Here is a 26,240-nt window from a genome sequence, read left to right on the forward strand (position 1 = left end):
CGCCGCATTTCGAGCGTCATGAAGGATTGAACGTCGCCGCGCGCGCGGTTTGCGTCGTGGTGTTTATCGGCCGTAAAGAATCGACGGGACACTGCTCTTCTCTCTTAATGGGTTCACGCGCCGTGGAATCGCGCACAAAGCGCGACGCGGCTCGCGAGAGATCGCAAACCGCGGCCGCACCGTGTCACACTCTCTTTAACACCGAATCGGCCCAATTTTGCCCACTATTTAGCGACGCCATGCTTCGCCGCAGCCGAATTAGTCGAATCCGCGGGAGCACGCTCGCATGAATCGATAACTGCGTTTCGCGGCTCAACTCTTTCGCATATCGTATCTCTCTTATAGTACGCTTATATAGTACAATGTTGGTCTAAAAGAGTAGTTTTTTTTTAGTTTTTATCTCTTTAGTTTTTTTTATCTCTCGTAGACTATTCCGTACGTTCACTAGTGGCTCGAGAAGACAACGCGAGCCTCGCCAATGTTCTCGGAGGTGAATCATAAATTCACGAGAGAGAGAAAATATGCGTGTGTGCGCGAGCGCGGCTGTAAATATAAATCGTGAATCCAATTTGCAGATGCCGTAAATCAATAACATGATCACGATCACGGCTAAAAAGGCGCGGAACAATCTGACGAAGTCAGATCAGAGCTCGGACAAAAGGCGCGATACGGATGCGTCGTTGTCGAGAATAAAAGGGACGGCGAACGTCAGGCGAGCTGGTGGCAAGTCCGGGACATGCCAAATTTTTGACGAAAATAAAACTAAGGGAAGCATAACCGGACTACTCACCATGGAAACAGGGATGGGTCCTCCAGCTCCATTCGGATACGGGTACGGCGAGACGAGGTAGCCCATGTTGAATGAGGATGTATGCGGCGTCGGATCCACCTTTCCTGTTTCGGAAACAAACGAAAGCATGGTTATTACTATAATCGCCGATCTCCCCATTAATAAATAAGTATATCGAGAATCGATCACGTAACAATTAATCAATGGTTTTTTTATTTGTTTTGCTTTTTGTCACATTTTATTCAACCGATGTCATAGTTGTTATAAAATGTTTATAAAATGTTTTCTTATCTCACTTTTGTTTCTGGTAGAAAATTTAAATAATCTAATTAAAAAAAAAAAAAAAATAAACAACGGTAATAAGTCGCGTAATAAAATATCTACATCAGTTAAGCCGGTATCGCACAGATTGCTGCAAGTCAGACGTTAAACAGACCACAGACGAAGAAACATTCCTTTAAATGGCAGCCTGCACGCGACGCAACCAAAATGTAAAAAGTAAAAAGAAGTTCCGAAGAAAGAAGACCGCCGACTGACTGGCACGACAATTTGGGATTCGTGCAACACTGACCTTAATTATACGTTTCCTATACAAATTGCTTTTATTTTTCTTTCACATAACAGTTTGGCCAAAAGTACAAGATTGCGGTATTTATCTTATCTATTTTTATCTCGACTCCCCCTCCCCCCCCAATTCGCACCTGTTTAATTTTCTTGCATGATATATTTTTTTCGTAATTTTTGTCTAAAAAAGTTTTTTAATTTCATTTTCTTTCTTTAACATTTCGTTTACATTTTAAAAATATTTAAAATGTAATTAAAGATCTATTTCTTAATGCGGCATAAAATATTAACCAGAAATAATCACCTGTCGTGTTTTAGCTTATCAATTATAAGTTGATATCGATGTCGCGTTTGCAATTTCACATAACGTCGCATTTTAATCGAGTTAATAACGTCCGCTTGGTCCGCATGCCCGATACCATTTTCCGTATAAACGTCCGTATAAATATTTCTTTTACATCTACATTAAAACCAGTCTTCGTTTAATAAGATTCAACATCATTCGTGCAAAGAAGACCGAGTATGCGAAAAACCTGCTCCAAAGATTCAGAGGCGATACCAATCGTCTATCGTTACAGCTAATCCTTAAGACGCGAGATGAATGCTGCGGTCGGAGAAATCTCTCGGGCTTATCCTTCCGCGAAACTGGATCGTCGTCCTGAGCAACCCATACAGAAGAAACCCATATGAAAATTCGTTTTACGATATATCGAGCGTTTAAAGGTTGCACGCCTTCGTGCTCAAGATCGCGCGCCATAATCAAAATAAATTTCGATCTTCCGGAATTGGAGGAGCGTCGAGGACGCTTGTTCTTTCCACGAAACTCGATCGTTTCGACTGGAATGGGGAACCCGCTCGAATTGACAATTCTCTGGTCAGAATTAGGATCGCGATTTTATTGTCGAGCATTTTTAAATAATTGATGGTACGATCAGTTCACGATCATTTCGTGCTTGTAGCACGCGGGAAAATAATTCATTCGAGTACTCGCAAACTTTCCAGGTACAAAGCAAACGATGTTTCTCCTTCTCTCAATGATATTTGCAGAGTGTGTGGAATTAGAATTACCGCGCGTATAATTTCAACGGGTACGAATTCGCGAGAGATAAGAATATCTCTCGCGCGATGCTGCAAATGTGATGGAGAAAATTAATTGATACTTCATTCCAGTTCCATCCTCAATAGAGAACAAATATATGTTGTGCATTAGGAAACATTTTAACACAACAATTGTTAAAAACAATTCAAATATTTATGCCGTGCGCGATCAGTGAAAGATATAAACTATTGTTATCTGTTTAAATTGGATGACCGATGCGTGACGCCCTAGCTTAAATGAAAGTTTAATTAATACTTTGGCAACTTATTCGTGATCGTCTTGGCCGTTTTAAATAACGAGCATGAAAGAGTTAATTCTTCTTCGCGTTGGACCTACGCGATCCCGATCGCGCGACGCGCGACGCAGGACCATTGACCTTTCCCTTTGAGTGATACGAGACGCACACACAGCAGAGCACTCGTTCGTTCGTAGTTATTAAGACGCGAACGCTTCTGCCGCGTGCACGCTTCGATGCAATTCACACGAACGCGCGGACGATTAAATTGTCAGCTACGCGACTCTATAAATAACACAACGCAGCGCCGCATACCACCGAGTCGAGTCCCGCGATTCTCGTTTTATCAACGCCCGTGAGTCTGCCGATGGAAAGCTCTCGCGAGAGCTGGTTTTATCGAGGTTCCCACAGCGGTTCCAACGCTCGACGGATTTTGCGCAAAATTACTGAGAGAGAGTGAGAGAGAGAGAGAGGGAGAGGGAGAGAGGAGAGAGAGAGAGAGAGAGAGAGAGAGAGAAAATAAAATTATGTATTAGAATATCAAAGAGCAAAGTTCTGTAGCAAATAAACCGATCAACGTTTAGGATTAAAAAAATGATGATGAAAATAAATGTCGTAATACAATGGCATAATCGATGTAAATTTTTGAAAATGGAAAATTCATCGGTTCGTTGGTCGCCATTGGCTCGAAAGGAAATTGTGTAAAGGCGTGCAAAAAGAAACCGCTGTCTAGAGCTGTCTAGAGCTTAGCTGTAACTTCAGCAGCGTTCCTCTCGCATTCACTCGCCATCGAGTGCATATCCCGGACGCACATGTGCGCCACACTCCTCACGCCCAAAGTTTATTGCCAGCTCGTTCCACCATGAACCCCATCTCTTTTCCATCCGCTCTTTCCATCATGATCGGCGTGTCTCCTCCTTCGCCCCCTTTACGCGTACCATCGACCTTCCAACCGGCGCTATACCAATTCGAAGTTCGTGCACTCGAATCCTTGTTTTCTACCCTCTTTCGTCCTTCTCTCTCTCTCTCTCTCTCTCCCTCCCTCCCTCCTTCGCTCCTCTCCCGCGGATTTGTTTACTTCGCAGTCTTGTTGGAATAATACCCTAGCATGGTAATTATAGATACCCAGAGCTTCACAATGGGACTCCGACACACGTTTACGACTCAAGACACACACACACACACACACACACACACACACACACACACACACACACACACACACACACACACACACACACACACACACACATACACACACATACACACACATACACACACATACACACCCAAGAATATTTCTCGGTACTGATACACGCGGTGGCAACTAACAATGAAAATCTCGACACCCAATATGAACACCCACCTTGATTTCTTTATAGAGCAACTAAAATACTTATATTAAATATTTAAATATTTAAAATACTTATAACTTATATTTGAAGACTTATATTTGAATTTCTCTCTCTCACACGTGACATGATTAACATAATTATTGTAAATTATATTTTATTCATTTAATTAACAAAAAATTTTCATTAAACTTTTACAAGGTCTTGTTTCAAAATAAAATTCAAATTTCAAAACAAATTACATTAAAACATTGAATTCAATTAATTTAACTTGAATAATAACAAAATAATTATTTTGTCTTGAACGTTAGATTTTCTTTCAACACTTTCTATCCCATGGAAAGAAGCAGAAAATGCTGCATAAAACAAGCCGCATCGTTAAATCATATAGTGAATTGCTCATCAAACCTCGAGCACTGGGAAAGAAACGTCACAGCAGAAGTTTCAGGAAGCGAATATATCAATTTATGAGGGTGTGCAGCGATCGTGATTGTATGGGTTCTTAAACAATATCCCGAGTTATTCGCTATTCTGCATCGACGATTTCTGGAAAAGCGCCTATCAGCACAGAGCACAGAAGTCAAAGGGCGAAAGCCGTGAAGAGATTATTACCGAGCTCAGCATTCCGAAGCGCCCTCGCGATCTCGAGCCAAGTGCTTGCGGACATTATGTCTAGGGATTGTTTTCGTTTGACGAAAAACAACGAGGATGTTTGTATCACGTGTATGTTCTCGCAAACTATAAGATCGGTCGGATATCTCGTATACGTATCGAGAAACCCCATAATAATACCATCATCTGGAAAACGAGACCAACAAAGCATACTTCTACCCTAATACCTGTAACTTGACTGAATAATAAAAATCTTATATCTTCTTCCAACAGCTTGAAGTCGTATAAATAAAGCGCGTGAAAAATAAATAATATCGTGTAAAATAGCAACATATATAAAATTGCTATTTTATAGTACGAAAAAAAAAATGGAAAAAAAAAATGTAAATAGAACTTGTTAATTATTGTATCTTTAGGCGTTAGAGCTTTGTTTTGTGAATGAAACCGATAAAGGTCGCGCCGCCTAATCTAGAGATGAGAGGATGCGCCAATTATGGACTTCTTCCAAATTCAAGCTTCAAATCACGGCCCGATCCGAGCTAAAAAGGACACGGGAGCGAAAGAGCGTGCTGTTAATGCCATTACGGGCGAGCTTGTGTATACAGCTTGTTGTCGGTTGGTAAATTACTATAATTGTGAAGTTCCGGCGATTTTTAGATTAGCTCTGGTCCATCAACGGTATATACCTATACCGACCTGCCGACACTGCTCAGTGATTCTCAACAGACTCACATATAATAAATCGTATTACGTACAAAAATTGCGTCTAGTTGATAAGTGCAGTCCCGAATCTCACATTGTGTTCGTGTAAACTTTTTATTTCGCAAAATTCGATAAATACGTAAAAAAATTTATTCCTTATAATAAAAACTTGATATTAATTATAAAAATATAATTTTGTCCTCATTCAAGACCAAATCCAAAGAACAAATATAAAACACGTTAGTCTTTAAAAGGGACTTGTAAAAAAACCGATAAAAAAAAAAGACATCTTCGAAAGAAAACACGGATCTTCGATTAAAACCGCGCGAAGGCCTCGTTATACGACGCGACGTGCAAACGGGTCTCTCCCGATTAATTAATATAGCTGATTAAGTCGAATTAAAAACATACCGCTCAACCTGGCAATTAACCCAAATTAATGGCGCCAATAATGTGCGACCGTCTTCATGTAATAACATCACGCTTGGCGAGAAACCATACAATTATTTTTAGTCTCTCGAATGCGATGGTGAAATCTCACCGAACGATTGCTACGAATTAATTACATATGTATATATTAAAAATATAATTTTTTTTTCTTTATTTACACAAGAGTATGTGTCTAAGCCCACGCGCACACGCACACACATTTGAGTCTTAAAGCAAGAAAGATAATCAATGGCGAGATAAAAAGAGGAAAAAAAAAGAAATTAAAAATTATAAGTTCATCTATATCTATAAACAAAATAAATTATATAAAAAGAATATAAAGTCCTAGCATTTCTTATCGTGCTTTATTGTCCCGTGTCAGTTAAAACCCTTGCTTATATTTTTAAATGTGCTTTGGTTTTCGATTTATGGAGAAGCCTTGTCCTTTTTATTGTTTTCTCTCTCTCTCTCTCTCTCTCTCTCTCTCTCTCTCTCGTACAATAGAAAAATTACAAGAAATAGAGTTATTTATACCTGTATTGTATACCAAAGTATCTTTCCAAAAAATATTTATTCCAAAAATGCTGGAGACTAATAATAAACAATAGACTATAAAAATAAATATTGACGATTTTTCCAAAAAATCAATGGTTTAGAAAGATTTTGACAAATATTTTTTCACAAAATGTTAAAGTTAAGATATGCATCAGCATGTAATTGTCGACCCTCGACGCGGGAGCTCACAAAATAAGAATATTGAGAAATTTTTAGCCTCCATATTTTATGAAATACAAATGCCGTGTCTAGAGTCATAGCACGTATTTTTAAATCATTAACTCTTTGGAAAATAACACATATGTATATTAGTTTAGTTATAGAAATTAGAAAATATAATGCAATAGAAAAGCAATCTTGAGAAGAGATCTTGTTTTAAGCAATAGAGATCTTGTGAAGGTAAAAAATATCTACAAAATGTATTTTTTTTTAATCTCAATTTTGTATTTTTTATTACAAAATATTCCATTATTATATTTAAATATTTTTAACATACTTATATAATAAATTATTATTTAAAGATGCATAATTGAATTTATGATTTATATATCTGATTTTCATAAATTATTTTTACCTTCTGCGATATTTTCGATTACATATTCGAAAATATAAATGCGCATAATGAATCAGAAAGAAAGAAACAATGAAACATATTTCGTTGCATAAAGGTCACCAAGTAGACGCACCCTCGTAATGAGCCGCGGAGATTCCTGACGAGCCCTGAGGCCATATCCACTGTCACGTAGTCGAGATCGAAGACGTGGTTGTTGGTTAGAATTCAGGCGTGCTCGGAAAGACCACGTGCAGGAATCAAAGCAATCAAAAACTCGTGGAAGTCAATGTACAATCTGAATTCCAAAGTCGATGAGATCTCTTGGCAAACGAGCTCACGAAGATGATTTTAGAGACCGATTGTATATCCGGGCAACCATATACTATTAACTAATGAAGTTCAACTTTGTTATGGAATTTATATAATTCCTCAACATAACTTACACGTGCGATTATAATTTTATTTTATATTTCGTCAAATGAAAGTAAATTTGGAATTTATCTTTAATGTAGGTGTGTAATTATTTTATTTTAATAATCTATATTAGCAATACTTTTACAGCATACGCGTTTTTTACACTACTGTTAAACAGTATTATAACAAGGTCCAAATAAAACAAGATAAATTGAAATCATGATCGCAAATATAAAATTTTGTCATTGTGCATGGTGCGCAGTGTGTACGAAAGATTCAGCGGGTGGGTTGACCAGAGGTCAAGTCGGGCCCCGGTGAGAGAGCGGGTACTCGCTCGCGCAGAGATGCGAAGGAAGAGAGTGAGAGGAAGCGAGATCTTGGCGAGGGGAAGAAAAGAGGCCCCAAGGCGAGACCTACTGCCGGGGGCGGTCAGGCTTCGGTCAGGCACATATAGGTGGTTTTGACTCGGCGCGCCGCGGCGCGGTCCCCGGCAGGGCCCGTACGCGAAGGAAAGCAACAAGAAGAGAGGTAAAGATGAAGAGAAAAGGAAGGAAAGAAGAAGCGAGAGCGAGAGCGAGAGCGAGAGAGAGAGAGAGAGAGAGAGAGAGAGAGAGAGGGGGGGGGGCCGAGTCTGCCTGTTTGGCCGCCGCCTGGCTGGCTGCTCGACCGCTGCTCTTCGTGTCTCGCTCTTCCCTCTGCTCTTCCTAATTCTTCTCTCTTTCTATTTCTCTTTTTCTTTCTTTCTTGCTCCCTCGCCGGCTCGTCTCGTCTCGTAACAAGAGACGGCGCGGACAATGGGTGCTGGTACCAGCGCGCCTTCGGCCAAGGCTGCCACTCGGTCCAGCTTGGCACGGTCTGAAAACACCATCCCATGTTCCACACCGAATCTATCGAATTGTGGCTACGCACTTGCTAGGGTCGCCGTTGCTTTCATTTTTTTTTCAACGACAAAAGTGATATTTTGCAACACGAATGCACGCGTGCATTTCTTCTTTCATAGACTCAAAGACGTAATATCACTGTTACGCGATTGTTAATCTGTGCTAATGGTAGCTGTGACTCATAATTCCTAGATAATTTTTAATTTAATAAAAACAAAAATTTATAAAAAATCATTTATATCAAGCAAATTCTTATCTCGAATCTCGAGAGTTCGATCATACTTGGGGACTTGAAACTATATACTTGTTACGGACAGAGACACGAGGAAATAAGTCGATTCTCTCGTCTCGTTTTGTCTACAGCCGAGGTTTCTTACAACGGTAATGGGGCGAGATAAAGCCGAGATAAAGCCGAGATAATGCCTGGGCATACCTCGAGAAGAAAGCGAGAGTCTGCGATAACCATGCGCCGAGAGAGCGAGAGTGGCCGTTATTGCTCAGCGATGAGTTTTTAATCGGCCGAGATCTCTTTGGACACTCGACCGATCAAAGAGCTACGGGGAGGCATGTCGAGGTTAAAATTTTCCCTCGACGTTCGCGGATCCGCCGCGAACTCGATTCCGTTCTCCGAGAAACGTCGAGAGTCCCGTTCGAGCGACTAGTTTAATCGTACCGTAATTTTTTAATAAGCAACGGTCGAGAAGCGACTACGAGACTCGTCGTTTGGAAAATGTAAAATTCTCTCAAACGTTATATATTCCACCATACTTCTCATTTTTTTCAAAAGATTTATTAACCTCTAGTTGCAGCAAAAAAGTCTACAAACTTGTCGCGTGTATCTTTTTGTATCTAATCCAGTCACTCCAGTCATTCTCGTCTACAAAAAATATTGTGATATATTTGTACCACGTTACCGACTAACGTGTAATTTTCTAACATATTCCGCAAATATAAAAGTTATAAAGATCGTTCCTCATCTATTTTAAATTTAAGAAAATCTATAAGGGGATACTACACACACACGCACACGCGCGCGCGCGCGCGCGCGCGCACACACACACACACACACACACACACACACACATCGAAAATAATTAAGCCAACAAACTCTCTACCTGTACGCAATCCATAGACTATTCAGGATCGGACGAAATAGCGTCTGGAATCCTTGTGTATCGTATTAAGGCAATATACCACTGGCACGGCCCGACGCGCTTCGACGCCTTGTCGATCGTTTCCCTTCAACAATACGTCTCTTCAATGTAAGCGCATTCTTCGAGATACCGTGCTCACGCAGGTAGCGAGCGATGCAGTTTTGACAGGTTTCGGAAGTGATGGAGGTCGCTGACAAGAACCGATTTCTACGGGCCATTATGCTCGTTTCTGAGAAAAACGCGCCCACGGGGAAACGGGAAAACATTTATTACTTACCCTTATATATATTTTTCTACGGATGAATAAATAGTTTAAAGGAAATGCAATGCGCGAATAAACGTTGATTAAAACGTTTTGCATCGATAGGTATGTAGACGATATAAAAATTCAATTGCTCTATTTAAGATCGGCCAGTGAACGTCACGTTCGCGCGAGTGGCAAACATTTTTTTGAACGACGCAAAACACGTGGATAAGATGAGAGAAGACGGCTCTCGTTTAACCGAGCGTCAGCGCTAGAACGGGCCCGGCGATAATTTCCAGAAAGAAATAAACGAATTCCTCGTTGGAATTCCTGGGACGCGCGCGTGATATTTCAGTCCAACGACCTGCCCCTTCTTCCGGGAAAACGATATTCCGAAACTTCTCTTTGCGTTTGTGGCGTAAATTTGACGCATGGCTTCTGATAGTTGATAGCGATCTGCGATTAATACGACATGTTCGCGACTAATCAAACATAAATTGCAACAGTAACAAATATTCCAGAGAGAGAGAGAGATCCATAAATTATTATATAAATAAAGTTAATGGTTGTCAATTTCTGCATAACTGCCTCTGTAACAAATATTTGCGAAAAAACGCTTGATCTGAGAAAGTATACTCGAGTAGAAACGATCGCAGTAGATCAAATGGTCTAATCCGATTAGCCTAAGCTAATCCGACCGTTCGGCGGGATTTTTGGCGGCTCATTGATGCTTCTGATTCTCTGAAGCGAACGCGCTGTGTTCTCGTAATGGAAAAACGATATATCTTGATAAGCATATTCGATAGTAACGGTTGGCCGAAAATCTAAGATAATTTCTATTACGAGCTGACGAGTCAACAACAAAATCTCGCAACGTGATCGTCAATTATAAATTTCGTGATACTTATTTACTCTGTTCATTTGCGAAATCCTGCCAATAATATAATTTCTAGCATGGATGAAAGGACCTTGCGGAAAATAAAAGATTATCCCGATGTTCCTCGGAGTTCAAACCGAAACTGATAGGATTTTGACAAGTGCAAATTTCAACTTTAACTACGAGGGGTAATTCATTTCTATGTCGTGACAGTCGACAGTGAACAAATGCGGCGTTTCTTGGTTTCTTGATATCGTTTTCGCATATTACACAACTTTTTCAACGTCCATTTTTCTTCTAAAAGTGCCACGGCCCTTTGGGTCCGGAACTGATAATTTATACAAAACCAGGTATGTTCTCGTACAAACAAGGAGAACGACGAGGAAACGGCAACGTCGCATACGGCTATTCGTAGCCCCAGCGATATACCGAGGCCAGGGGCCTACGGCCCTGCGCTCTTGGCCTCGGGCTCTGCCCGTTGAGGGCCACGGAATGGAAGGTGCCCCACCGGGTCCAGAGATCACCCGCAATGGAGGGGACAAGGAGACACCCGCGCATCCACTTGTACCGGCAATACGGACCGTCTCCGACCAAATGTACCACTCTAATGACGTACCTCCTTTATTACCGAAACGATGTGAATAGTCGGAAAAATCTTTTATTTTTATGTTGACGTCATCCTGCTCTATTTTTAGTTTTTCTTACAGGATATATGTGCATATACATGTGCATAGATTGGTATGGTATCAATACGACTCTTAATGGAGCCTGACGCGACGTGAACACAACGACATCGGAATGTCCACGAAAGAGCTCAATATCGTCAGATGCAAGGATAACGGGACGATAAAGTCTCAAATTAGACATCCGTTCATCTGAGAGGACTAGTAGTGAGCGTGCAGTTTCGCGAGGATGTCGCAGAAAAAATCGAGAAACATGATGAAAAAAAAAAAAAAACACGTTAGTGAATCAGGCTCGCGTTACGGCTAAAAATACTTTAAAATATTCGTATTTGTATCGATGGTATCAAAGTATCGGAACAGAAGAGTATCACGGATATCTTGTAATAGTAGCGAGAGAAACTGATCAGAAATATTAAAAGTACAAATTGGACAGTCACGCTTGCACGTGTCGTTCATAAACGTGACTTCCGTTACAGTGGTTTTCTACGCCTCACACGTATCTCCACTCCATATAAAAACACTAGCTCGTCGAGTTAATCGTTATTCCACGCATTATAACGATGTTATCAATTCTTGATTGGTATCGCAGAATGATATAGTATTTATTGTCCTGTAAGATTCCAAAGTACTCGGTGAAAAAAATTCAAACAGTTGTATTTTGTACAATGTTGATATATAATTAAAAAATTATAGAGGATCAAGGATATGTCATTAGTATGATGTAATAGTTTGATCTAATTAATTCAGAAAACAATAACCTCCGTGATCAAGCCTCACGCTCATTTTCTTATTGTAAAAAAAAAAAGGACGAATCTATGGAGAAAAAAGCAGCATCAATCGGTAATTATATCGTAGGCATGGTGCACTATCTTGGTGAGAGATAAGATTAGCGTATCTATAAGCGGAGACTCGCCGCGCGGCAAGCGCACGCAAAAGGCTCTTTAGAGCTACGATGGCGATAACTACCGGCCGAGCCGTGACTAATAATCTCCGCGAGGTTTCTTCGTGCACGATAATTAATTTCCCAGATCGTTGATCAGCGATCGGGGCTTTTCTTTTTCGCGCGTAAGCTATTTTTACGCCGAGTCCCCCGCGCCGCGTGGGAGTAAAGGGCGCAGCGATGTGCATCACGGAAACTTTTTAATTCCATTAAATCGCCGTCGAGGAATCTCGGGCGGAAGAAAAAAATTTCTCGGAATCTCGTTCCCCTCGCGCGTGATGCGATGAGATGAACAAGAGAGGAAGAAATAAAAAAAAAAAAAAACGATGCTGATGGTGGTGACGATGACGGTGATGGTGATGGTGATGGTGATGGGGATGGTGATGGCGGTGGCGATGGCGGTGGCGATGGCGGTGGCGGTGGCGGTGGCGGTGGCGGTGGCGGTGGCGGTGGCGGTGGCGGTGGCGGTGGCGGTGGCGGTGGCGGTGGCGGTGGCGGTGGCGGTGGCGGTGGCGGTGGCGGTGGCGGTGGCGGTGGCGGTGGCGGTGGCGGTGGCGGTGGCGGTGGCGGTGGCGGTGGCGGTGGCGGTGGCGGTGGCGGTGGCGGTGGCGGTGGCGGTGGCGGTGGCGGTGGCGGTGGCGGTGGCGGTGGCGGTGGCGGTGGCGGGGTGGCGGTGGCGGCGACGATGCCGATAGCAATGATAGTAGATGATGATGACGATGACGATGACGACGACGATGACGACGATGATGACGACGACGACGACGACGATGACGATAACGACGACGATGATGACAAAAGAAAAGTATAAGTTATACGAGAGGCATCTCGCGTTCGAGATTATCGAAAATAATTCGCAGCCTGTGCTTGAGAGATTGAACCAAGAGCATCAGAAAGCATTGGAGACTATGTCCATATTCTACAGAACTTTCTTTGACAAATGTACAAATGTACAAAAGCTTTTCTCGTCAAGCTCAGAACGAAGCGTATAACAAAGCGTAATCATCAAAGCATAAAAGAATAAACAAAATGGATGTATAAAAAATATATAATCATACGGAAAATAAAAAATAATTAATTCTAAAAGTTCTTTTAATTGTATGTATAGAAATTTCAATATAAATGTTTGATATTTTTTTCTTCTGAAAAGTTAAACGAGAAGAGAGCTTGTTCATCATTGACACAAATCGCAATTTTTCACAATCGTAATCGTGTGACAGGGACGAGGCAATTAAAAAAGAGCGAATTGTCGCAAACGTAATGGGCTGCTTTCGAGCCGTCTCTCGACGGTTAATTTGCATGACTAAAGTTAAGCCTTTGAAATGTCCACGTCCGATACAACATTGACCACCAGAGAGGAGGAAGAAGAGGAGTACGGTCCCCTCGGTGACTGCTTCTCTTGCCACGTGTGCGCCACTATAGTACTTGCAGGTTACGTCCATCTAAAGAAAGGAAGGAGGCAGAGGAGAGATGTTAAGGAAACAAGAAAAGACGCCAAGATAGTAAGAAAAGAAGACAAGCCGGAGAGGGAGTGGAGGTTGTTATTGCGCCGTCGTGTACCGAAGTAGCAAGTGTCAGCCCCGTCGGCTACGCCCATATAAATCCTTAGTTACCTAGTCGCTTTACGAGATACAATTATTTACGGAGACCGACCGGCTACCTTATTTAGCCTTAGTTAGCTCACCGATGGATATCACGGAGCCAATTGATCGGCCCTCCTTGCCGATCCTCTCTGCCTTCTCTCTTTCTCTATCATCTCTTTTTTACCGATTGGCTAAAAGAAGATAAAATTCTATTCACAGATTAGTTAATGGCAATTAAAGGCATCTACTATTCCGTTCTACGTAGAATCGTTTTTGATAATCATGAAGATTAAAAAGTATCGATATATTAAAAAGTTTTTTTTATGGTTTTATTGTTAGTTATATTAATAACCTAAAAGCAGGATCATACGATCCGTAGCGTTAATCGTTCTCAGAGCAATCAAAATCTGCAAATTTGAAATCACTATATTATACTTTTCTTTTCTTTGCTTACAATGTGACGATTGCGCGGCCACGTGAGATGCTAATTATGTAATAGTGGGAGTCTCCCAAATGGAAACCGATCGGTCGAACGGTACGCTTCAGTTCGTGCAATATTTACTGTGCGGTCAATGCGTCGGTCAAGCGAAGGTAATTATAATTAAATGAGCAAGACCAAAGCGCGTGCATAGAGAGAGGGGGGGGGAATAGAGATAGATAGATAGATAGATAGATAGAGAGAGAGAGAGAGAGAGGGGGGGGAGAATCCTAAACAATAAGGAATATTCTCTTCCGCTTTTTCTCTCTTCATCTCGAAATACTCTGCATGCATCCTCTATCTTCGAACTCGCCGCTTGTAAATCATTCTCACCGCTTAACCTGACATTAGCGTGACAGCCTACTATCCCCGGCTCCGGTCGCCTTTAACATATGGTTAACAGATGCCATCGTCGCCGTGAGCGTTCTTTTTTAATTAAACGTTTCGGCAGAAATTTTCACGTGCAAATATCCCACTGTCAGTGCTGATCTTTCGGATACTGCGACATGTGATTAGATTCAAATTTCTTTTAAAGTCATAATCAATGCCGAGTTACACTTTTTTTTTTTTTTTATCAGCTGGCCTACCTGGTATATCGAAGATTCAGGGCCCGAAAACCGAATAACCAATGAAGTGCAAAGGAGCAATATATAGGTCGCTTAACTCTCTAGAGGCTAAACGGCCTCTGCAAGCGGCAACGGTGGCGAGTAAGGGTAGAGTTTTGAAAGCCGGACTAGCTGTTCTAAACAAAGAGCTTTACGGCCATATTTATAGTTGTCGTAAAACACTACGCAGATTGCTAACCTTCGGCTCACAGGCGATGTGCGCCTCCTCGTTTACCATCTTTCTTTTTCTCTCTCTTTCCGATCTATCCTTTTCGCTACTTTTCTTCTCATTTCTTCTCATTTTCTTCAACATTTCTTCATCTCTCTCACTTCCACGCGTGCTTTTCTTTCGTGTGTTATTTTTCTTTATTCATTGCGCTCTCCTCACACATACAAATAACAATTATCTCCCTTTTTCCTCCTGATTCTCTAATCTATGCTCATTTATTTCTTATTATTTTTCTTCTCTCTATATCGCTCTCTCTTTTCCTAAATTTTCCTCGTTTCATCTCCTCTCTATCTGAGCTCGATCTCTTTTCATATTCTAGTTAACGATTGATCTTCCGGCTATTATTTTCTTTAGTCCTCCATGAAAACATTACCTGACTAATTTGTCAGAGGACAATTATAAACATTACCCTAATCATGGAATTATTTCATGACTTTTCTTCTATTTACAGAAATAACATCAGCGACCTTAGAATAACGAAATGAGTACATTTTTTCGTTTCTCTTCTTTCAATTCTCGTTTAAGCTTTTTTCTTCTTTTCGAAAGAGATACAAGCAATTTGAGAGATTTGGTTTGACGACGACTATGATGACGATAATGACAATAGCGATAGCGATTGCGATGGCGACGACGACGACGACGACGACGACAACCGTCTCTTGACGTTAATTGACTCGAGAGTTGTACGGTCCAACGACTTTGTTTGACGAAAATCGGTTCGACTGAGCTCTTGGAAATGGGCGGACAAACCTGAATCGTAACCGTACGAGTCTGGAAAGGAAAACCGGTATTTTGGGCGAGCACAGCTTATTAACATGCGCGTCCGCTTTTTCATTCTTTTACCAGCCGAGTTTTTCGGGATGATCTGCGCGATATTCGTTAGAACGTCGCGTCAAAAATGCATTTAAAAATGCGGAAGCGTAAAATCCAAGAATGATAATATACATTAATGTTAATCCTCATTAACGTAGAAAAGAAATCGCATATCTGAGCTTTTAGATTTTAATATAAACTTTTATCCCCCACGAGAAATGGAATATTATTGGAAAAATTGCTTATATATATATATTTTTATATACATAAAGTATCGAAAAATAATTATTATAATATATATATTTATAATTCTATAGCATTTTTAAATAAATAAATATTTGATTCTGCACAGGTTAATTATATCCGCAAGATCAAACCTTTACAGTGTGTTAACTGAATCCGCAAGATTATTAATCTCGCCCGGAGCGAAGCGCGATAAATGAGTCGTTTGCATTTACCTGCATTAATCTCGTCAAAGTACTCTGTAGGCGAACATTTCAGCGCGTTATATACGCGATAGCATGCGTCACCAGGATCACGCTATTTTATTAAACGGCGGTTTACTCCTCTCGCACGCGCGAACAAGGTATTTGCGTGTTTGTGTTCACGCAACGCAAACATCATGCTTTAAACGGGTATCGAAAGTAATACTTTCGTCGTATTGTCGACGCATTTATTATTCATCGTTTATATCAATGCGTATAATATCTGAAAAATTTCTATCTTTTTTTCTCTAATTCTAATATTAAATAAAACTCATAGGTAGTTAAAAATTTAAAAAAAAAAGACTCGATACAGTTTTTGCAAATGCATATCTCATGATTGATATAGTCTTTTAAAAAAATTATATCCTTATGTAATTGAGCGCGCGCGCGCGTGTGCGTGTGTGTGTGTGTGTAAAGTTCAGTCAAAATAAATGACTAAAACGAGATCAAAGTAGCATTGCTCGATAACCCGATTTTATCTTGTTATCTATGTTGATTCAATCTTGATTATCTTAATGCACGTTCGCGTAGGGATTAGTGTTTGTAAAAATTTGATTAGTCATTCATATACGTATATTTCTATATATATATATATATATATATATATATATATATACACACACACACACTTCATTTAAATTTTTTTGTCATGTCGTGTCCGATTTGAAAAATAAAACATTATTGAGCAAACGACGCGGTCAAGATTTCATTCGATTCTTAGCAAAAGTAAAATTTGCACAGTTTACATCAATTTTGAAAATGTGTTAAGTACGTTGTATCGGTACGTTGTATCGGTTGTCGACGTCAATATTTGATAGTCTCCTTGGCCCGCTTTCACCCGCGAAACACAACCGCTTATTAATTTCCACCAAATACAATGCGCGAGAGGAATCTCGCTATCGCAAGTTCATTCGATAAAAAAACTGCGCGTGGCATTGCGTGACGGTATAAATTAAAAGTACCACACGCACGGTAATCCATGTATCGCAGGTCGGGAACCGGTATTCTTGCATAGAGCCATCTGTCAAAAGTTCGCGTTATCGATGCCCGGTGCCACGGTCTATCGATTTCGCAGACATTTCGAATCGAAAACGAAAAATCGACGAGTCGTTAAGACGATAAGATACGAATAAAATATACGATGAAAAGAAGAGAGACGTCAAAAGATCCGACGTCTGTAAGATCGTCGCTAATTGATATTCGTATCAACTGCAATTTTTGTATCTTTCCTTTTTGCGCTAAAATGTGTCAAAAATATACATAACATTCGTTTCTATTGTATTGTAGAATACCGAAAACACTCGAGATACTTATAGCTTTGTATTGAAATATTTCGAGAATCGTACGCACGATTCTCCAGCGGCATATATGACTAAAATCATCTTATTCCCTTTCAAGTCACAAATTCCGACCGCCGCCCACGCGCGTGAAATCACGATGGTTTAGTGGAACATATTTTCTGAGAGTCTCGCTTTTGCTTTCGTGACACGCGTACGTATCTGTTTCTTTGGAAAGGCGTTTTGCGAAAGAAATTTGTTTAACCATTTATAAAGAAAGACGCAAGCACCACCGCAGGGTGTAGTTGCCGAACCCATGGGGATAGGCACCATGGGCGGCGAATCGACGGAACCTTCCTCCTCTCTCTCTTTCCTCTCTTCTCTCTGAAGCAGCCTCTCCGAATGCAAGAAGTCCGGCAGGTAGGCTCGTTAGCGAGCAGGTAGGTAGGTAGAGGCGAGTCAGGGTAGATGTATAATGCTGACTGTAGCCAGTGTGTGTCTGCGCTCACATACCGGGTGTACCGACAATTTGCATCGCCTCATTCATTCAGATTTTACGGTAAATTCGGACAGAATTACCGTATCGGTTATTTACCAGAAAAATTATACAGCACGTGCACAAATTTTTCTGACCGTATTGTTGAGGAATGGACATGGTCGTAAACAGAATTTGTACGCTGTGAAAATATACCGCGTTATCCTAACCATCTTTATTAAAATACTCACAATTTAGAAAAAAAAATGCGGAAAGAATTGCTACTAGATTTGCGTAAAAAAAATGTGAAAGATGGATTCAAAGAGAAATGGTTGTTTACAGTAAATTTTTATTTTATGTTTTACGTGACTTTTCATTATATCCTGGACAACTTTTTTTTATTAATTGCATAATGTTAAAAAATGATAAAGTGTACAATTTATGACTTGTCACCGAAATATACATTTTTCTTTTTGTTGAAACATTTATTATTCTATTATCGTAATTTCTCGGAATTTCAGATTTGGGCAAAAAGATGATCGCGGACGTTTCGTCACACCCGGTGAATGTTGCAGAGCGTAAGAAATGGGTGGGTTAGCTCCAAGAAGAGACGAAGTAAGAGAAGAGAAAAGGAAAGAGAAGCGAGAGAGCTGTGACGGGATGCCACGGAGAACAAGAAAGAGGAAGAGAGAAAGAAATCGAACGAGCGATACAAGGCAGGCGTGAAGAAAAGAGTAAGAAAGAAGAGAAGCGAGAAAGAGAGAGAGAGAGAGAGAGAGAGAGAGAGAAGAAAGAGAACTCGCTTGGGTGCCATGTGCATTGGTGAGCGGATACACATCGTACGGTTCGGAGGGAAGGTATTCGGGCAAGTTCAGGGTGATGCAGCAGCAGGGTCTCTCCTCTCTTCTCTCGTTGTGCTTCTCTCTGCCATCTTATTCTCTCGCTCCGGCAACGTCTCGTTTCTTCGCCTCTCCTTTACGAAGAGAAGCCCTCTCCTCCTCCTCCTCCTCCTCCTCCTCTTTCTTTTTCTCTCTCCTTCACGATTTCGCGCTCGCCCATCGGGACTGCTCGTTTCGTTTCGTTTTTCGTTTCTCTGGGGATAAGCCTATGGTGCGCTCGAGGCGATCTAGGCGCCCGACCGCCTACACGCGAACTCGTCAATTACTTCGCACAACGAGACACATCGTTTCTGACTCTCTCTCTCTCTCCTACCTCTCACTACCGTCTGATTTCCTTTTTTTTTTTCCCTTTCTCGATCTTCGAAGCATGCCGCGACCATACATTGCCGGTTGTATATCCGCCGCGGAGTATCCAAGTAGAAGAGTGCAATCCGGACGCGCGGAGGCGGTTTCCGTGCGCCGCGACAAAGTATGCGTATGCGCTTTCGCGAGTGCCCACGTAGTATACATACCACCGGAAGAAATCGCGTGCAAATGCGTAGGCACCACTGCGCGTACGTCACACCGACGGTCGGAACAAATCGACGGGGGGGGGGGGGGGGGGTCGATTTCATTTTATATATTTCGAGTTTTTATAGTTTATAGAAAATGGCTGAATTCTATTGCTTGAAACAAAAGGCGAGAGGGAAAAGTTATAGCTATGTATTGTAAATACTTTGGGGAAAAGCCAAACAACATAGTAAAGTAACTTTTACAAAAATTTACAACTGAAATAGACAGAAACTTCTGATCTCGCCAGAATCATACTTTCGTGATGTCGGAGCGTTAACTTCGCATAAACGCGAAAAATAAAGCAAGTTCGTGCGGAACATTCCGCGATCATCCGAGCTCGAACTACCGCGTGAATCGCGTCATACATTCAAATTTACGTCGCAATTTACGTTTACGCTCGCTTGCAAAGTCAAACTTGCGGTAAAAGCTCCGCTGGTTACTCGTTCGACCAGTATCATCCTCACTCCCGCACATACGAGATTCTATTTCGCGCATATTCCGCACTACTGATTTTTATTCCAACCAACATGTAAGTCGATTTCCATACTCGCGCGCAAAAAAATAATCCTTTGATAATTACTTTGCTCGAAATGATAAGCACTTGCGATAAATGGTCGTATGCATTGTGAATCGAGCGGTTCTTCGAGCGATTCGATGCGAGTAAGCACTCCGAGTAAATGTAATGAGAAGGTAGGTAAGGTCGTATTTTGCTTCTTATAGATCTGGATAGAGTTTTCTTTTTCGACGATTGGCACAATGCGGTCGCGTATAGACGCGCTAAGCCTACGTGAATGTTAACGAGGTGTTCGAGACATATCGAGAACAAGTAATGTGCAAAAAGAGGATAGGATTGAAGAAGAATCGAGAATCGTGATTATGTTAATAACGATATTAATTAAACACTCAAGTGCAAGTATGTCTTATATCTGAATTTACATTCCTGATATTTTTCTCGATATAATCGACAGGTAACGATCGAATTGTCGAAAAAACATACCGCGTCGCGTGTAATAGAAATTCCACTATAAAAAATAAGGATTTTGTATGCAAGTATGCGACTTTATTTTGTATTTCGGTTTTTTTGATATAATCGCGGAAGTAATACACACGATAGAAAACAAATTTTAATATGAGTATTATATATTACGCTTCGCACATATGTATGATACGTCATCCAAGGAGTGAGCCGTGTTTGGTTAAAAATGACGTCAGAATGTAACGCGTTACACGCAATCTCGACTCTCTCGGCATATCTGAATAACTAGTTTTCATGCGGACAAGCGACAAAAAAAAAAAAAAAAAAAAAGAACACGTGAAGCGGCTCTAGTGAAGTCGGCCGATGCCAAGATTAATTCCGCTTCAACCTCGCGCGCGGCCTTCCTCGAAGAACCATAATTAACCACTTAAGCGATTACAACGGATCCCAACGTAACGTTTTACACGTTTTCTGACGATGAGTGCAACGAATCTTTCCCTCCCCCTCCCTGACTCGCGTGTACTCTCGCATATATAAATACATACAACGTATAACGTATATACGAAAGTGATTCACGGATGCCACGACAATAGGACTCGGTCAATGGAATCTATAGGTCTCTCTGTGGGGCGATATGTATAATTAATGATCGCCAACTCCATTTCTATGTCTCTAGAGGCGTAATGTAACAGAGCGTAATGTAACAGACGAGATCAGAAAATTGAAAATTGAAATTTGAGTTTGCGACTACTTTTGGATTATTTCGATTGTTTCCATTGCGATATAAGCGATAAAACGCGAGGTATTTTTAAGAGCCGAAGTTTCTGGCCAGACGTTCGATAATCACGCTCTCCAGACGGTCGTGTCGTAATCATGCCTGCAACATCTCAAACACAGGACACGCCAGGAGACGTACGGCCACGTTGACTCATTAAAATGTTTTGGCAACAGCGTGACAGCGTGCACAGTAGCGCGACATCGATTTGTCAGTGACCAAAGTCTGGCAGGGAAGAGGAAGAGCTGGCCAAGGGGACGTTAGGCACGCACTTCATGGTATTGTATATACGTTACTGACACGTCGAGGCGATTTGTTCCGAACGAAATCTGTCACTAGCAAACTCTGTTCGACTTCCGACTTTCTTTTTTTTTTTTTTTTATAACTGACAAATTGAAGTAGACCTTTCTGAACTGTGGAAATACCTCGAAAACTTTATGGCATTGTTGTTACACACGTTGTTATAAGAAAAATAAAGAAAAATTGAAATCTCTCCAAAGATATTGTTTTCTGAATATCTTTGGAGAAATTTCAATTTTTCTTTATTTCTTGAGATAACGAATTTGGGACAATATTCTAAGATCTTTTAGAAATTGATTTAAAATACTATGTATATTAATACTATACACATGGAAGAAAAGTTCTGGAAAAAAAATGGACAAATCAGAAATTCCGACAGATTATCAGATTTCTGTTTAAATCAATCAATAGTTTATTGAATTAATGGAAAGTCTTGTTACTTTAAACTGAATTCTGATAATTTCAACCGGAATATCTGATTTGTTCATTTTAAAACAGAATTTTGGTACAGATAACCAAACTATTTTTCAGTGCATTATAACCAAAATGTTAATATTCATATCGTAAATTTTTCGCTATTAACTCTCTTTTTTAACTTAAATAAAATAATTTTAATACAATTGGCATTAAAAATATAGTTTCGGGTTTCATGTAAATGCTAGTTTCAGGAATGTAACAGGAATGTAAACGATATCAGGCAGCAAAGTTTCAAAGCAAGAAACGTGATGCTTCGATGTTTCTTTTTCAAAACGGAGTAACGCGAAAACACAAATTGCGCATCGAGTGTATCGTTTACGTTAGTTCAATTTTTTTGCAAAGTGCACAATGTTAATTCATTCGGTTTGCAGACGTCATCTATCATTACAAAACTGTTTTGAATACGAATATTTTATATGCTTCGAAATATAGTTTCTAAGAAAGTCTAAAACGTCTTATACGTGCATAAATGTTTAATATCCAAAAACTGAAATAATTGACAATGACAAAAGAGGAGATAAAATCGATGCGTTTAGAAATTTTTGGCTCATTCATCGTACATGCCGCAACAAATTTGGTACGTTCCATGAATCGGCTTGCTTCCAAACTGCTTCGACATACTTCTGTAATCGTCGTTCGCGCAATAATCGACCGTGTTGCGGCGACGACCTTTAGAAGAAGGAAGGAGAACGCGATTCGAGACGGTTTACAAAGTAGCTTTTATTGACGTCGTGCCAATAAGAGCAAGCAGTGGCATATATATATATATATATATATATATTTATATCTCTCTCTCTCTCTCTCTCTCTCTCTCTCTCTCTCTCTCTCTCTCTCGCTTTCTCTCACATGCTGAATTATCCAAGTGTCGTTGTCGACGCCTCCGGCGTTCGCGATTATTGCGGCAAAGTGTGGGCAATAAGGCCATCGTCGTCGTCATCGCCGCCGCCGCTGCCGACGACGACGATGTCGACGACGATGTCGACGTCGACGTCGACGACGACGACAGAGAAGAAGAACCTTTCGAACGGTGACGACGTGCAACGTAATGCGGCGTAATGGCGAGGAAATTAATAGGAGCGCCGTGGCTAGAACGCGGACAGCCATACGCCGGGAATCCGAGTCACATATTTTCCGCAGCCGACACAGAGCGTGCGCGCACACACAGGCGCGATTATCATCGGACCGTGAAAGCGGCTACGAGAGTAGGCACTTATCGCGCCGCGATCGATTTCAAATGACGAAATGATTAATCTAAGCGCGCGCGAGGCAGCGCAAGATACCTGGTGCTGCGACTTTGTGACGCGACATCGAGCTAAGCCCAGGCGCGGATACCATTAGGAAATGTCGCGCCGTTGAAAGTTCATTATTTAATTCCTTCATATGCCCGCGGCGATCAATCGCCGGCAACGGTCAACTATGACATTCCCGCGTCGCATATAGCCTACTTAGGTGAAATTATTTCCAACGATAGATTACGTCGTGTTATTTCTGATGCGATATGGATTATCGGTACGTGATTTCAAACCAGAACGTTTCTACACACACACACACACACACACACACACACACACACACACACACACACACACACACACACACACACACACACACACACACACACACACACACACACACACACACACGACGCGTCGATATAATATACGGATATTTCGAGAGAAAATGGTGCATTTTTTTTACGGAAAACCTAACAATGTTTTGTAATATGACGGGTTGTAAAATTAAAATTACGTTTAACCGTACCCTGAATGTTTTTTACGGATTATTTCCATTTAAATAGATCTCTAACCTAAGCTGTTTACCACGACGCAACGAAATGATGTCTCGATCCCGTTGACTTGGTAGGATTACGGGAGAGGCTAACGAATAATTAAGCGACGAAATTGGCGCGTCGATACGATTTCCCGCGTCTTTCGCGAAATATCAAGAGCTAACTTTCCGCATCCGAAAAATGATCCGTCATAAATTTGTCAATACGTTTTCGCGCAAACCAGGACAAGGATGCACAAGTTGGCGAAACTGGCGAACGTAAGCAAAGTAAGCGCGACTTACGCGACAATACGCGGTAAAAAGTATTATATGTACCAATGGTAAAAGCAAAGAGAGAAGCGGAGAGTTGAAAATGAGAGAGTTAGCAAAAGATAGAAGGGACTTACCGAAAACGGGACTGAGGTCCGATCTCGCCGAAGTTTTTCCCGTCGTCGCGTAGGTCCCACCGGCGAGAGTGCCCTTTTCCTGCAACACACATGCACCCACTTAATGTCTCGCGTTCCACGGCCTATATGTGATATATTTAGGAGGGTATACAAAAAAGATGTCGCGCGGAAAAACACGAAACACAATGGAGAAAAAGGGAAACGCGAAGTCGATGGGTGATGAAGAGATTATTCGCACCTCGGACTCCGTGAGATCAATGAGATCGCTCTTGTCCTCGGTGAGGTTCTCCGAGGACCTCTTCTCCTCCTCGCCCTCATCCTTGAAAACCTTGACCTCGTCTTCGCTACCGAGATCGTCGCCGCCGCCGCTGCTGCTCACGTGCGGCATTATTGCGGGCACGCGCGAGCGACGGCCACCGTCTTCTCTGTCCTCTTTCTCGTGCTCTTTACGCCAATCGATTCGGGAGATTCGTCTCCGTCACAAGGCGATATCACTCACTCACACGGGAAGGCGAGGAATTCTAAGATTCCCAGTCGAATGCGTTGTCCGTCGCCGTCGGCGATAGTTTCGTATGCTGGCCGACGGAGCGATTCGTTAGCACTTTTCTTTTTAAGATTGATTCACTGTTCACATTCGACTCGGGTCTCACTGAACGAGCGCACGTTGCCGCCTTACGTACTCGGAGGCAACTCGCTCTAACACACAACCATGTGTGGCGTCGATCGTCACTGTCGTCACCATGCACCGTCGCATTCGCCGATCTCGTCGCTGACAGTTGAACAACGCGAGAGGTTAGGCCACACTATTTGACTCGAAAGAGACAAAGAACCGGCAACTCTGCTCTTCTCGCTACTTTGCGTATCCGTCGGCGCGACAGTCAAACCGGCGAGTCAAAATGACAAACGCGCACTTGAGTCAGAAAATTCCGCGCGCGGAGAGACGTGCAGCGTCTCGGCGTCTCGCGTCTCGCGTCTCGCCGACGGAACGAGACGGCCGGGCGCGCCTTTCGCGACACCCGCCCGTGCTTTCGCGCGCGCGAGTTTAATTTCCGGTCGTCGGCGTCGCGTTGTCGGGGAGAGAGAGAGAGAGAGAGAGAGAGAGAGAGAGAGAGAGAGAGAGATATGCCGTGGGAAGGTCGCCGCTACTGTAGGAGTAGGAGGAGGGCGTGAAACAGCGTAGGAAGATAGGAGAGAGAGAGAGAGAAAGAAAGAGAACCGAAGAGAAAGAGAGGAAGAGAGAAAGAGATAATGACAGAAAGATAGAGAAGCGTGAGGAAGAAGCTGCGCGGCAGATAGAGGTAGGTGATGTATAGAAGGCAGGCCGTGACGTATTAATGCGCAGAGTTTACAGCGGAGCGAGGCGCGCGTTGTTCTTCCTCCACTCGCTCCCGGTTCTCTCTCTTGACGTTAGCTGCGGGTGGACCTCTCAGTGCGCGCACCGCGAGCCCGGTTTGCACGTAGCATATCCGCACAGGGCCGGTGGCCACGACGTTTTTGCGAGCGCGCGACACTGCGATTCCATAAACGGGCCCGTGCGATGTACACGACGCGCGACGATTGCGGCACCACAACTACGGCACTCTTGTTGTTGTTGTTGTTGTTGTTGTTGTGAACGGTGCACGCGCCGAGCGGTCATCGTGCCCGTATGTGTAACGAGCAATGTTCGAGAGATTGCGTGTCGTTCCCGCGCGTATATCTATATCTCGCCCCGCGACTCCGAATACCTCGATACGGTCTACTTGGATGCTCCGTGCCGACTGCCGGCGACGGTGAGCTCGGGCGGGCGGCTCTCCCACGCGACGACCAATCACGACGTCGGATTCACCGCGGCGGTTTCCCTCGCCGACGCGCCACCTCGCTCCCCCGCGACGCCTCGCTCAGCCAGTCATGGCAGGCAAGGCGGCGAACCGATCCTACCCGAGAGAATACGATTTCGTCCGAACGCGTGCACCGGCGCCGTCTCTCGTCGCTGCCGTCGTCTCTGCCACCGCCGCCACCGCCGCCGCCGCCGCCGCCAACGCGAGTATGTGTCGTCGTTGTCGTTGTTCTCATCGTGCC

The 26,240-nt window shown here is 42.3% G+C and overlaps 1 protein-coding gene across 7 annotated transcripts in view; it reads right to left on the reverse strand.

Annotated features, from left to right (window-relative positions):
- LOC105424401 (protein pangolin, isoforms A/H/I/S) overlaps positions 1–26,033 on the reverse strand; it is a 139,411-nt gene extending 113,378 nt beyond the window's left edge. For 2 of the 7 annotated variants that reach the window (XM_089082644.1, XM_089082647.1), the window contains exons 1-3: positions 24,421–26,017; positions 24,183–24,261; positions 791–894 (exon numbers count right to left, since the gene is read on the reverse strand). In XM_089082644.1, the coding sequence (XP_088938770.1) occupies positions 791–894; positions 24,183–24,261; positions 24,421–24,570 (333 nt within the window). In that variant the 5' untranslated portion in view covers positions 24,571–26,017. Of the gene's footprint in view, positions 1–790; positions 895–24,182; positions 24,262–24,420 lie in introns of all 7 variants that reach the window. The other 5 variants (XM_089082624.1, XM_089082615.1, XM_089082627.1 and 2 more) reach the window with 5 other exon arrangements.
- Between the last annotated feature and the right edge of the window lie 207 nt (positions 26,034–26,240).

The sequence above is a fragment of the Pogonomyrmex barbatus genome, unplaced genomic scaffold (assembly GCF_055798465.1).
Source record: "Pogonomyrmex barbatus isolate J1 unplaced genomic scaffold, ASM5579846v1 scaffold1, whole genome shotgun sequence".
NCBI lineage: Eukaryota > Metazoa > Arthropoda > Insecta > Hymenoptera > Formicidae > Pogonomyrmex > Pogonomyrmex barbatus.